Source organism: Tauraco erythrolophus, chromosome 27 (genome assembly GCF_009769465.1).
Source record: "Tauraco erythrolophus isolate bTauEry1 chromosome 27, bTauEry1.pri, whole genome shotgun sequence".
NCBI classification, from domain to species: domain Eukaryota; kingdom Metazoa; phylum Chordata; class Aves; order Musophagiformes; family Musophagidae; genus Tauraco; species Tauraco erythrolophus.
In genome coordinates, this window is record NC_141491.1 from 5124881 (window position 1) to 5137975 (window position 13095).

At 59.1% G+C, this 13095-nt stretch overlaps 1 protein-coding gene across 1 annotated transcript; it reads right to left on the bottom strand.

Moving 5' to 3' along the window:
- Positions 1–3249: 3249 nt before the first annotated feature.
- CDKN1A (cyclin dependent kinase inhibitor 1A) lies at positions 3250–7209 on the bottom strand. Its single transcript, XM_086627249.1, has 3 exons — positions 7156–7209; positions 4530–4940; positions 3250–3990 (listed from the first exon to the last, which is right to left on the bottom strand). The coding sequence occupies exons 2-3, from the start codon at positions 4930–4932 to the stop codon at positions 3926–3928; spliced, it is 468 nt and encodes a 155-aa protein (XP_086483375.1). The 5' UTR covers positions 4933–4940; positions 7156–7209; the 3' UTR covers positions 3250–3925.
- Between the last annotated feature and the right edge of the window lie 5886 nt (positions 7210–13095).

The following is a 13095-nucleotide window of genomic DNA, read 5'->3' on the forward strand; positions in this document are numbered from 1 at the left end:
CCCTCTGCCCCTTTCCTTTTGCAATGCCAACAGCGGATCCTGCTAAATCCTGAGGTGCATCAAAAAAGGGAGAATAGGCCCCAAAACCATCACCTTCCCCTTCAAGCCCGGCGCCCACGAGCACTATCCGGTAGTGAGACATGGAGACGAGAGGGTCTTGAGGAGCCGCTGGAGCCCAGGGGACACCCAGCAAGGCAGGGGCAGAAACCGGGTGCCTTTATGGTGGTCCCAGCCTCTACGAGAGCGGAAGCAGGAGCTTGGAGGGGGCAGCTGGGGTTGTTCAAGGCATTGAGAAGCCCCCAGTTACCTGCCCCAGCCCTGGGGGTGAGCTGAGTCCATGGCCCAACGGAGGCATGGAATGAGGAGGGGGACCGGGATGGGAACCGCGTGTCCCTGGCTGAGCAGGATCCCCCTCCCCACGGCATCACCGACTGCCAGCGCCCTGCCTCCCCTCTGAAGCACCCTGCACCACTCCCAGCCATCAGAAAAGGGCCCCCAGCTGCAGTCCCCCCGCCAGGACAGTGGGAAAAAGCCCCCCCAGCTCCCCGACAGCGAGAAAACCCCTTTATTTTCCTGATTTTTCTATTTTGAAGGTGATGCAGGAGCTATCCCCGGAGCAGCAAAGCTTACCTGCCCTGTGTCCCGAAAGGGACCCTCAGTTTCGGGGTGTGTGGGGCAGCGAGGCTCCCCGGGCCGGGGGGGACGCCGGTCCCGTGCGGAGACCGTGGCTGCCGCCCACCGCGCTGCCCCGCGCCCCAGCGCTCATTTTCTCTCTTACTCAAAGGCGCTTTTCCGTTTGCGGGTTACACTCAACTGCCGGTGCTCACACGTTTCCTGTTTGCCACGTCGCAAGCGGGGTGCGGGAAGGGCCCATCCGGAGGGTCAGCGTCCCCCCCAGAACCCCCCCAGATCCCAAAGCAGCTCTGCAAAGGCATCGGAGGAACCGCAGCAGAAGGCCCCATCCTTCCCAAGGCTGGAGGGTGTTTGGGGCTGGGGAGAAGCATCGGAGAAACAGCAAATCTTATTTTAAGAGTCTGGATAACCCAAACTACACCATTACGTATAACCCACAGGTTACAACATCCTTCCAAAGATGGAATAAACCTGAACCCCACCCCCTGCAGAGGCTTTTTGGCCCCAGGATTTGGAGATCTCCGCTGTGCCACTCATGGGTTTGGTTTTTAGGGCTCCTGCCTGAATTATTAACTCGGCTTCAGAGCTGGCACCAAACCCGCCGGCTGAGCCGCTCCGGTCCACGAGAAGGTTGGGGAACCAGATGGGTCATGTGCGTGTTTGCTCCGCTCCGACTGCGAAACTGGAAAAGATCCTGAGCAAAACCAGCTTAAAATAATAACACGGGGAAACACCAACTATTATCGTTGGGTTTTAACTGGAATTAACACCCCCTGGCTCACAGCGTGGGCCGGAGCCCAGGCTCCCGGGGCAGGAACCGTGGGATGGGGGCTGGTCCCTGCCTGTTTCCCCATCCGAGCTGGTTGAATCACTTGCAGGGAACCGGCCACGCAGGTGCCCACACCCATCACACCCACCGAGCCACAGCCCAGCCCTGCTCGTTTGCCGTCTAACCTAACGAAGCAGCAGCCAGCTCAGGTGCAATCACTCCGCTCGGGCATTCGTAGGCCAATTCATGGCTTTCCCTGAGGATGCTTTTGGGAGAGGAAATCCGAATTATCCCTGGGAGAGCTCGTTGATCCCTGCCCTCTGCCCAGCAAGACTCCAGCTGCAGAGCCCTGCACTGGGGTTGGCACTGCAGGAGAGCACAATCCGGCCCCGCAGCACCAATGGTCCTTCCAGCCCTGAGGAGATGCCAGGCAGGTCTCAACAAAAGGGGATTGAATCCAATGGGGAAAGGAGGGGAAGCACCACTTGGCTGTTGTGGCAGTTCAAACCCCGGCATCCTCGCTCTGTGCTTGCGGCTGGGATGGAAGAGCAGCAAAACTGGGCTGAAAATGCCAAGTTTCTGTCTGTTCCTTCAGCTGCTGGAAGCTCATCACCATTTTGTGGCCCCAAGGTTGGGAGGGGTCACTTGTCACGTTAACCGTAACTTGAGCTCACGGCCTGCAGGTGAGTCTTGCTCAGTCCTGGGAGGAAGCAGCAGATGGTGGAGGCATCCCTGACTCCCAGGGGATCTCAGCCTGGGCATCCAGCAGCTCCAATCTCAGTCCCACCCGAGACTTGCCACTAAGACATACTCTTAGATGTCCCTGTCCCACAACATGGGTCACCCTCACCAGCCTGGGCACCTGAGACCCCTTGGAAGGACTGGGGACACAACCAGCTTGCCCACAGCTAATGGGGACACAGCAGTGGCACCAATCCTGCACCCAGGCCCACAGCAGAAGGATGTCCCAAGGGAAGGGGGGTATGGGGTGGTGGTGAGGTTTTGCCCCTCTCAATCCTCACCCAGCTCCCCACTTTGATGTTCCATGCCACAGAGGAGTCACCCAGAGCTGCCACATCCCCTTTCCCACAGCCACTTGGGTGCAAAGCACCAATTCCCTCATACGAGCCAAGTGTTTATTCAGGGTTAACATTTAATGGACAAACAGGTATTTCCCCTTCTCCCCCCCCACATAGACTTAATAACATTTATATTTTTTTCCTTATAAATAAACATTTAGTGCTGGGAGCTTGCCAGCTTCACCGACAGCAAAGTGCATCACGGTGCAAGGCAGGAGGTCAACTCCATCCCTTTTCTGCCTGGGAACATCTTGCACCAGTTTCCAGAGCCCAAATCCAGCAGAGCAGGAGATGAACCCTCCAAGAAAGTGCTGAGACCTGACAGTGTTGAGCCTTCCAAGAGCAGGGACTCATCCTTCAGCACTGGGGACCGAGCACCCTTCACTCCAGGACATCCCTTGGTGACCCCATCCCAGAGACGACCAAAGCCCCTTGCTCTGCAGAGCCAAGTGAGGGCCTTCTCTCTCCCCCCACCCCCAAAGGAGACATAAGCCCAGGAAAAAAAGCTACAATTTCATCTTTCAGCATCGCCCTTGCTGGTGAGCACAACTCCTTCCTAGAGCAGTCCATCATGACCAATGCAGGCAGGTCCCCAGCCCAGGGTCAGCACTGAATGAGGCAGGAACAGGAGGGCCAACAGCACCACTCAAGCCCAAAACAGGGAAAGTAGTGGAGTTTTGGGTCAACAGAGTCCAGGGTAGCCCCAAAGCCTCCCAGGCAGCATTGGTCCCACAATGAGCTCAGGGCTGAGGACCTCTAGCAGGCTTGTCATCATCTGCAGCCCGTCTGCGACGGGTGACAGCACCATGAGTCACCTGAAGGAAGGGCTGGCCAGGGAAACAGCATTTCCTCTCCCAAGCAGCCGTGGGAAGGAGCAGCCCCCACATCACTCCACTTCCATGCGTGGATGAGGGCTTGCCACCACTGGGTCCATCCTCATGGGAAGAGGGCCACCACCATGTGCCAGCAACCGGGGTGTCCTCGGGGTCAGGCTGTCCCAGGGCTCTATGATCCACATGGGTTACCCTCTCTTAAGGATATCTGATGCCACCAGGTGGCTGGGACACAAGTGTGCTCCATGGCCGGCCCACAGGCAGGGGGAAGACCACAGCTGGACAGCAGGATGGTGCAAGGACGATGCTTGGCCTCACCAAAGCAGGGCAGAGGACACACACTTTCTTCTCCACAGACAGGGCAATGCTTTTGTCCCACCAGATCCGTTTCAGTCCTCCTCCATCCCCTCCGTGGGGCTACTCCTATACATTGCACACAGTGAAGGTCCCTCAAGACCCCAGAGCTACTCATAAATAGGGAACTACAGACTCTACATTGCTTCACACAGACAGCTCACAGTACAGGGTGGGGGAGAAGAGCAATGGACACCCCCAGGGCACGTCAGCATCGGCAGCTGTCCCTGATGCCAGAAGAGCTGAGCACCACCGGGTCACGGCTTGGGCTTGTCAGGCTTGGGCTTGTCAGGGACGATCCTCCTCTTGGAGCTGTAGTAGTCTGGAAGACAGAAAGAGAGGGTTGGAAAGTGCCTCCAGCCCACCAGGAGCACTGGGGCAGGAGGTGTCCCCAGGGAAGCACCCCAAAACCCAGCCAAGGTGGACTCTGTTTTAGAGCCACCCATCCAAAGCCATGTGTTCCTGGAGAGAGGAGCCTGTAGGTCTCCACCATCTCCTTCTGCAAGTCTCACCTCCATTTCCACCCCAGCCCTTGATCTCAGAGGACAGGCTCAGGCCATGGGAACTGAGGATGACCAACTATTTTGGGGTATCTTCAGCTACAAGACCCACCAGCCTGATGCGAGGCCCCTGTCTAACTCCCAGCAACCAGAAGGCACCCAGTTTGCAGCCTTTTCCCCTTGGAAGATGGGCTCTGCTCTCCCAGGACAGAGATGCATGGAGGGTGGTCCCCTCACCATGCCCAGGAGCCAGGCAGGGTTCTTGCTCCCAAGTCTCCTCCATCTGTCCCTACCAGGAAAGCAGTGACACCAGCAATGCCACCAAGCATCTGTGGAGTGACACCAAGCCTCCAGCACTCACCTTTGATGGTGGTTTGCCCACGTTTCAAGCTCTGTGGGGAACCAGCCCTGTAACTCTCTGAGCTCTGCTGGGACCCGTCGGGGCAAATCCTGCCAAGATGATCCTTGGAGGGGACCTTGTGGACCAAGGAGCTCCTGCTCTCACTGCCAGTGGCCTCGACCAGACTGTGGACTTCCTGGGGTAGCTGCTCAGCCAGGAAGACCCTCTCCCACTTGAAATGTCCTTCCAAGGGAGTCTCCGTCTCAAAGTCGAAGTTCCAGCGCTGCTGAGCTTCTTCCAGCTGTTGCCTCAATAGGTCCTCAAAGTCATTCTGGAGCTGGTGGTGGTCCACAGGGCCAAAGAGGTTCCTGCACACCTTGCTGCTGCATGGCATCTGCCCAGCCCTGCTCTGAGACAGGGGCATCGTGGCAGCTGGAAGGAAAACAGAGCAAGTTACAGGGGTGCTGGGCAAGCCCCAAGCAAGCCCAAGGGCCAGAACATTTGCTACCAGAGCAAAACACACAGTAGCCAAGGTGGGACAAGCTGGGTTGGGCTCTGCAATGAGGCAGGGCGGAGGGGACCTCCATCTGCCAGTGCTCGTCTGGGGCTCAGACATCTGGGATTTTAGTGGTGTTTTGGGTAGAGGCTTGAGCGTGACCAAGGTCAAACACAGCCTGGCACGATGCAGAAGGACAGGGAAGGTGTAAATGTTGACGTTCCCCATTCCTCCTCCAGCAGGTAAAGCCCTGCCAGAGCAGAGCATCCAACACCTGGATGCTGCCACCGTCTCCATCCACAACCCAGCTGCACTCCCGCTTCCACAGAGGCACAAGGGCAACTGAAGCAACAGGATGTTTTTCTGGCCAGTTTCCTCATCTCAAGAACCCAGGCCCAGTGGCAAGGAAGCCTTTTAAGCAACTGCAAGAGCATGCCACGAGCTTGACCGCTTTGTTAACCAACCACCCTCCCTCATCTGTAAGAAGCTGTTGGGCAACCAGAGCCAAGACCTTGTTTGTTCAGGTTTTTTTTTCAAATCGGTGCCCAAACCCTTGCCTTCCACAGTAAGCAGCAAAGCTTTTCCTTCCGAGCCATCCTCACCCAGACCCACGCGTGGGGCTAATGGATCCCTCGTGCCACCCACAGTTACGAGGAACCTCGTTATCAGGGCAAAGCAACCAACACTCTGGGATTTGATGGCTTTCGGAGCCAAGGCTTGACCCCGCTTGGACAGCCGTGCTCACCAAATCTGCTTTAGCATTTCACACAAATAAAATCCTTGGGTGCAAGACAGCTTTGTCGTGACCCACCCAATCTGGGACCCCCAAAGCCAAGACCACAACAGGTCTCCAGGCTTGCCCTCAAAATTCCCCAGGGATAGGGTGCTCAGCCTCCTACAAGGAGGATTTCTGTCCAAATTCAGCACCCCCATCCCCTCTGGGTCACTTCTGCCCCATTACCAGGCAGGTGACCGGCATGGCATGCCAGCAAGCAGCTGGTGGGGCCACCCTGACCCTCTGCCTGGACCTACTCCGAACCCAGACTGAGCATCCCCGAATAAAAATAGAAATCCAGCTTCCTATCTCCGGGCAGTCAGAGCGCATAAACAGGGTGACCTCATGGCGAGGCAAGTCCCAGCATGTCCAGGCAAGCCCTGGCAGGTAGGGGACACGTCTCGACACCCTGACCGGGCACCCTCCGGCCTTCCTCACCCATGTCAGGCACCCGATCTCCCCATCCTCAGGCCACCGCCAGGGCCCGGGTGCCACCCCGGAGCCCCACGCCCTGAGATAACAGCTTCGCCCTGACTCACGGCTCCAGATTACCGGAGCCACCAGGTAGGGAATGCCCAGGGCCAGGTCGCCGTCCCCTCCCGTGGGGCTGGGGGTGCTTTTAGCAGCCCCTCCGAAGCAAGAGCTTCAAGGTTTCCTGCCCAGCTGGAGAACCCCAAGAGTGGGGCACAGAGGCAATGCAGGTGCACAGCTGCATCAAAGCCTCACCCAGGCGGGCTGGGAGATGAAGGCACTCCCGGGGACACACACACACCTGTAACACCCAGGACCAGTTACACCAGTTGGGAGAAGGCTTGGGGAGCAGGAGGGGCTGGGAGCACCCACACCCGGGGGTGGACGGAGCCAGAAACCGACGTGACCCCGCGCCAGGTGCCTCCCCGGGGGAAGGCGCAGAGAACGCCCCGCTCATGACACCGATGAGCCGCGGGGGGTTAGCCCAGAGCCCCCGGGAACGAAGGGAGGTGTCCGGATCCCAACGGCCGAGCGGCCGCCCCCGCGGGACGGCGGGGATGCTCCGCGGTGGGGCTACCCGGCCGCGCCCCGCCGCCACCGGGGGGCGAGCGCAGCCCGGACCGGGGCTCCGCGCTCGCCCGGGGAGGCGGGGGGGAAGCTCCGTGGGGTTCTCACCCCCCTCCCCCGACCACCCCCGGCCCCGCTACCGGCAGCGGCCTCGCTCCCTCCGCCGCGCTGGGGACGCGGCCACCGGAGCGGAGCCGCCGCCCGCTCCCGCTGCGGCGTTTTCGCCGCTCCCCACCCCCGAGCCGGGCACCGGCGCCCCCGGTGACACACCCCCCCCCCCGCGAAGGGCCGTGAGCTACCGGCCGCCCCCCACGGGGCCGCCCCGCCGCCGCCCTCACCGTTGCGTCGCGTCTCCCGGCGGCCGGTATCCGTTGCGTCTCGCCGCGCTTTATACCGGGCAGGGCGGCGCCTCGCCGCGGCTCACCGCGTCGCCCGGGATTTCCCTCCCGCCCCCGCCCCGCCCCGCCGCGGGACCGGCCCGGCCCCCGGGGCCGCCGCCGCCGCCATTGTGGCTCCTGCAGCCGCATCCCGATCCCCGGTCCCGGGAGTGCGCGCGGCCTCAGCGGGGAGCGGGTCGTGCCGGGACCCCGGTCACCGGGTGCGGGGACCCCCTTCGTAGGGGGATTCAGGGACCCCCCGTCAGGGGGTGCAGGGACGCCGCTCCTGGGGGGTGCAGGGACCCCGCTGTTGGGGTATACAAGGACACCCCCCCCCAGGGGAATAGGGACCCCCCCTTTGGGGGATACAGAGACCCCCCTTCCTAAGGGGATGCAGGGACCCCTTCATCAGGGGCTACAGGGACCCCCCCCAGCAGGGGATGGGGGGCCCCCTTCCTAGGGGATGCAGGGACTCTGTCTCAGGGGGTACAGGGGTGCCCCCTCCCCATCGGGAGATGCAGGGACCTTAGAGAGCAGCACTTTGGCTGGCTGGAGGAGGGGTGTCCCCATCCCCCCAGGCTTTCCTGCCCACCTGGCACTGTAGGAAGGGGGATAATGGATTAAGGAAGGGGTGACTCAGCCCCTCGGGGTCCCCACCGCAGGGCCACGCCGGGGTGATGCTCCCCTGGTCCCCAGGCTCTGCCCAGCACCGTCCTGGGCCGCACAGGCCGTCCCTGGCCTCTCCTGTTGGATTTTCTCCCCAGGGCCTGGCTCTGCTCCACCAGCTGAACCCCCCCCGGCACCCCCCGGCACCCGGCTGCGGGCAGAGAAAAGCGTTTTGGGAAGGATCTGCTGGTCTGAGTCCTGCCAGCACCGGGCAGGGAGGAAGAGGAGGAACAAGCCCGTGCATGTTCTGCGGGAACCTGCTGGGAGGATTTGGAGGGATCCAGGGCTTATCTGGAAAACGCATCCAAGTCCACAGGCAGGAAAGGTCCAAACACGGGGCAGCTTCTGCCCGGGTTAAACTGCAAGGCCAGAGGGCACCTACCCCTGTGCCATGGCACTAGTGGGGTCAGTGGGTCCGTCTCTGCCCCGTGGCGCCGATGCCCCTGGAGTCAGCTTATCCCATAAGGGAGGGCCATATTGTGCAGCACCCTCCCGGCATGGCATAAGCCTGGCATTAAGTCCCAGGCACCTTGGGCACCACGACTTGGGCAGGAAGGGTGCACTCCTGTGGGGCACAAGAAGGTGGGATCACACTTCCAAGTGACAAAGATCGAGTTAAAGTGGTCCCTTGGGAGTGCCTGGCACCCTCAAAGGTCCCTGGAGCCGGCAAGTGCTGGGGTGCTGAGGGGGGACCCTTGGCATGCAAAACACCCGTGTGTTTCCAGGCTGGACTAGCAGCTTCCCACTGGCCCGAGCAGCTGGAGAATATGTTTGGGCATGTTTGGCCAGAGGCTGCCACGTACCGCAGCATTGTTTACCATCACCGGTCCCCGCTCCGCGGTGCTGGGCTGGGCCAGGATGCTGGTGTTTGGGTCGGTGTTGGCTGCTCATCCCCTCGGCTGCCTCTGGACAGGCACAGTGGGATGGGGAGGAAAGGTGGGAGGAGGATGGGGAACGTGAAAGCATCCTAAATTAATATCACACACTGCAGAAAATCCATCCTGGCAAAGGTGGGGGTGCTGCCGAATCGAGCCCATCTTTCCGTTCATAATACGTGGGAGAGGAGGGGGCGCGTGGGAACTGACGCTTCCACGTGGGAATGGTTTTTCCCTCCCGCTTGCAAAGAGCAGCTCGCAGAGCCGCACTGCGGAGGGCTGGATGCGTCGCTGTGCCGTAGCGCATCGTTTCCGCCAGCTCCGCTCCGGCTGCCGTTCGTCGCTTCGCTCCCTCTGGATGCGCGGGAGACACGCTCGGCACCGAAGGGAAGCCCAACGCCATCCCAGCCGCGGGACCACCGGTGTCCTCCCCCGGTCAGCGCAACCTCTGGCTGCGAGTTGGGGCTCCCAGGTGAAGCAGCGTTTACCAAGAGTTTGCCCACTGCTTAAATGAGCTTTTTTTTTAGATTTTCCCAGAAAAATTCCCCCCCCTCGAACACACAAAAGGGGAACGGGACCGTCAAAACCGGCGGCTTTTCAAATTACCGCCCGAAGCGGCGGGGGAAGGAGCTTGTGCAACGCGCAGCGCCGGCCGCTGATGCAAGAGGGATTCAAAAAAGCGAAGTGACGCCGGATCAAACCGACCAGCCCGGCTGGTGTGAACATTCCCAGTTTCACAGGAGACACATTCCAGGGCAAAAGCAACCAGACAATAAATCGGACGTAGCTTTTCCCTCAGGAAAGTAACTCTATAATTATCTCTGTGATTTTTTTTGGTGGGGTAGGGGTTTGGTCTTGGCACCCTGGGATGGGGGGGATGTTTCTGGCTATTGCAAATTCCACTTTTGCTCTTCTTCCTCCTGCGCCTGTGCCAGGAACTGGGGAGCTTCGGCTGCGCAGCACCGGCATCACAGGAGACCTCAGCAAAGTGGGTTACTGGAAATGGGGGTTACTGGAAATGGGAAGTGGGGAGAGGAATAGCATCAGGGGCTGGGTCAGGGAGTCCGTGGTCGAGTCTGCAGAGACATTGCCAGAAAAAAAGGGGAAAAAAAAGTGTGATTAATACAGAAGGCGGTACAGGAACTTAAAAAAAAAAAAATCCCAAAGGTGACTCATGATGTTCAGCCCCACCAACACGTATGGAGGAGGAGGAGGAGGAGGAGGTTGGAGACGCGGGGCTGGGGACCAGGACCAGCGCCGAGGGCAGACGAGGGATTTCCTTCTCCCCGTTTATAGCCACCGCGCGGGAGCTGTCACCTCTCCCGTCCCAGCGCCCCTCCCCGAGGGGTGTCCCAAACCCCCACCCGGCAGCGGTGTGACCGTGGGAGAATCCGTCCTTGTAATTCGCTTGAACAAACCCATCCTGGCGCCTGGAAGCAGAAGGAACACGTGAAACGACGGTGAATTTCACAGCCTGCAAAGAAAACTGCTCAGCACCGAGGGCACCCAAATTCCGGGTGCCCGGTTGGTGCCTCGGGAGCGTTTCCTTCCCGGCGGACGCCCCGAGGTGGGTCCCGAGGGGAGGGGAAGGCACTGCAGACATGGATGCAAACACGTTCCTCATGGTGGGCAGAGTCGGCGCGTGACTCAGCCCCTCCTCAGCGCCGGCACGGCCGGGCTTTCGTCACGGGAACGTGCCCGGGCACATCGCCTCTGACACCGAGTTTCGTCCGCTCCGGGGACATGGGGACCCGCGGAATCCGAGGGAATGTGGGTGGGAGCTTCAGCATGGAGCGGGGGAATGGTTTGAGTTGGTGGAGAGACCGGGGTTCGGCTGCCCCAGGTTTGGGTGGGAAGGTGGAGAATTGGGAAACGTGGCTTCGTGGAGCCGCATCAGGGAATCCTGACCCCAAAGCGGAGAACCGAAGGTTGTGCCAAGGCAGGGTCTCGGCGCGTTTGGTGGGAACCACACGCTGAGGTCCGAGCCATGCCCATAACCACGGGTTTAGATGCACACGAGCACCCAGGTGTGAGGATTTTGTAAAGGCTGAATACAAAATGTCATTAATATCTATAAGAACATGGTCGACCTGGAAATGTTTTCCCAGAAGCCTTCCAGAGCCGACCGCAGAAACGAAGCAATCCGCAGGGTTCCTCCCCAGCCCTCTCCAGCAGCAAGGCTGCTTTGGAGATTTGGTGGTCAAAGGTATAAATGAAGTGGTTTTTTTTTTTGAAAATGTAATATTCCTGTTAGATCAACCAATGTAGGGGAAGAAACAGAAAAGGGTCGGGCAGATGGGCATCCTTCAGGTCTTTCGGGATGGAGTTGGCAATGACAGCTCAGGGCACGCTGCGCTATTTTTCAAGGTGAGATAAATGTAAATTCTGCAAAAACCTGAATTTCTGCCTGGGGAAATGACCCGAGAATAGGGGAACTAACACGGGACCTCCACCCCAGCACAGAGAGTGGGGATGAGCACACGGGGTTTGGGGTTCAGTCCTGCAAAACGCACCATCCTACACCCCAAAAGTCAGCGCCAGGGCTGCTGCCCACCTCCCACGGGGTATGGGGGTGACTCTTTCCCTCCTCCAACAGCCTTTACTGGCAAGAACACCCCAGGCAGGTGTGAAATCGCTCAGCTCAGGCACTCGCCATAGGTGTAAGACCCTCTGCTGGGGACAAAGCCCCAAAACAAAGCCCCCCATATTCAGGCAGTAAAAACCCTCTTCAGTAAGATGCAAATCTCCAAGGTTTTTGGGGGTTTTTTTGGTCGGTTTTTTTTATTATCTCTACTAACAAGCTTTTTTTTCTTTTAAGTGGGAAACGTGAAGGCCCTTAATGAAACACTCACGCTCCAGCAAAAGTCTAAATTAACCCAGTGTTGGGCTGAATGGCGTTTATATCCCAGCGAAGGCTGTTTTCCCATCAGCTCTTTGAAGTGCCCAATTAAGTGATTTTATACTAATAGGATTTTCCCAGGAAAGAAAGACAAGAATGACAAAACGCTGAATGCTTGATTAACTCTGCCCCTAAAAGAACTGAGATCGTGTTAATTGACTGTTTCCCTGCCATATACAGCCCTTGTTCGCTCCATTTATGAAGGCATTTTGATGAGCCACCGGACCCAGCAGAGTGGAAATAGAGTCCCACCAAGCACAAATGGGGAGACAGTCCCTAAAACAAGGCCTTTGCTTACTGGAAATATTCCTGGATGCGGGAGCCGGGCTATGAATCGGTCGCTTCATTCGGCCCCTCACTCATTTTCATCCAAGATTGTTTTTAGCCCCATTTACAGTCATTAATGTAATTGCTTCACTGACTTTCCATGAGCAGCTCGGAAGCTTCGTGGGGTTGGTTGGGATTTTTTTTTGCTGGCAGCAAAGGACCTCATTGTTCAGAGCCCGGCGAGGGCGGCCGCGGGTACCTGGCTTCGACCCTCGCGTTCGTTTGCCAGTTTATTCCCTCGCTGCTCCACCTCATTGACTGCCACCCCGGAGCGGGGCAGGACCGTGCCGACGGCTGGCAGCCGTGGAGCGGGCACGGATGCCCCGCTGGGAAGCGGGATGAACGGCTCCAGCTTTTCGCAAAGCTCTTTGCAGCGAGTAAGGTCCATCCAAAACATCCACAGGTGGTTTGTTTTTTTTTTTTGCAGGCAGCTCTTCCTCTCAGGCATCTCGGTGAGGCCAGGGGGGAGCTCCCTGTTGGGGTTGCAGGGGGAGGACAGGGACTTCTCCAAGCTCACTGGGATTTTCCATGGCAGGATTCACCACGTGGGTGAGAATAAGGGAGCAGAGTGTGGGGCAGGATTGGTCCTGTCCATGTGGCATATGGGGTCTCCAGCCCTCGGCCGCTCTTGGTGCAGCCAGGCCCATGGGAAGTCGTCGACTGATGTGACATCTTCCTGATGGAAGACACGTGTGGCACAGCACTTGCTGCTCCCTGAGCTGTGGCTTTGCTGGAAATCCACCAGGAGCACGATCGTGCCCTTTATAGCTGTACATGAGAAGGAGGCGACCACGGCGAGCTGGTGACTAACGCTCGCTCACCACGTGTGCTTTAAAAATACTCCCCGATCCAGAGCACCCTCTGCCCGGAGCTGTCGGACACACGGACAGGGCGTCTGCGTGGCAAGTCCGCTCGCAGAGGCAGCGACACCGAACCCCAAACCTGCGGCTCTCGGAGGCGCGTGCCAGCCCGCTCGCCCATCCCAGTGCCCGCCGGCGCTGCCAGGCGGTGGCTCACCGTGTGTCAGCGTCTCCTGGGATCTCCCCACTCATGGCACGTGTTTCAGAAATCCCGTCACCCCGGGTGAGGGTGGGCACCGGGTCGTGATTCACTTTGCTCTTGTGCTGGGGGGTG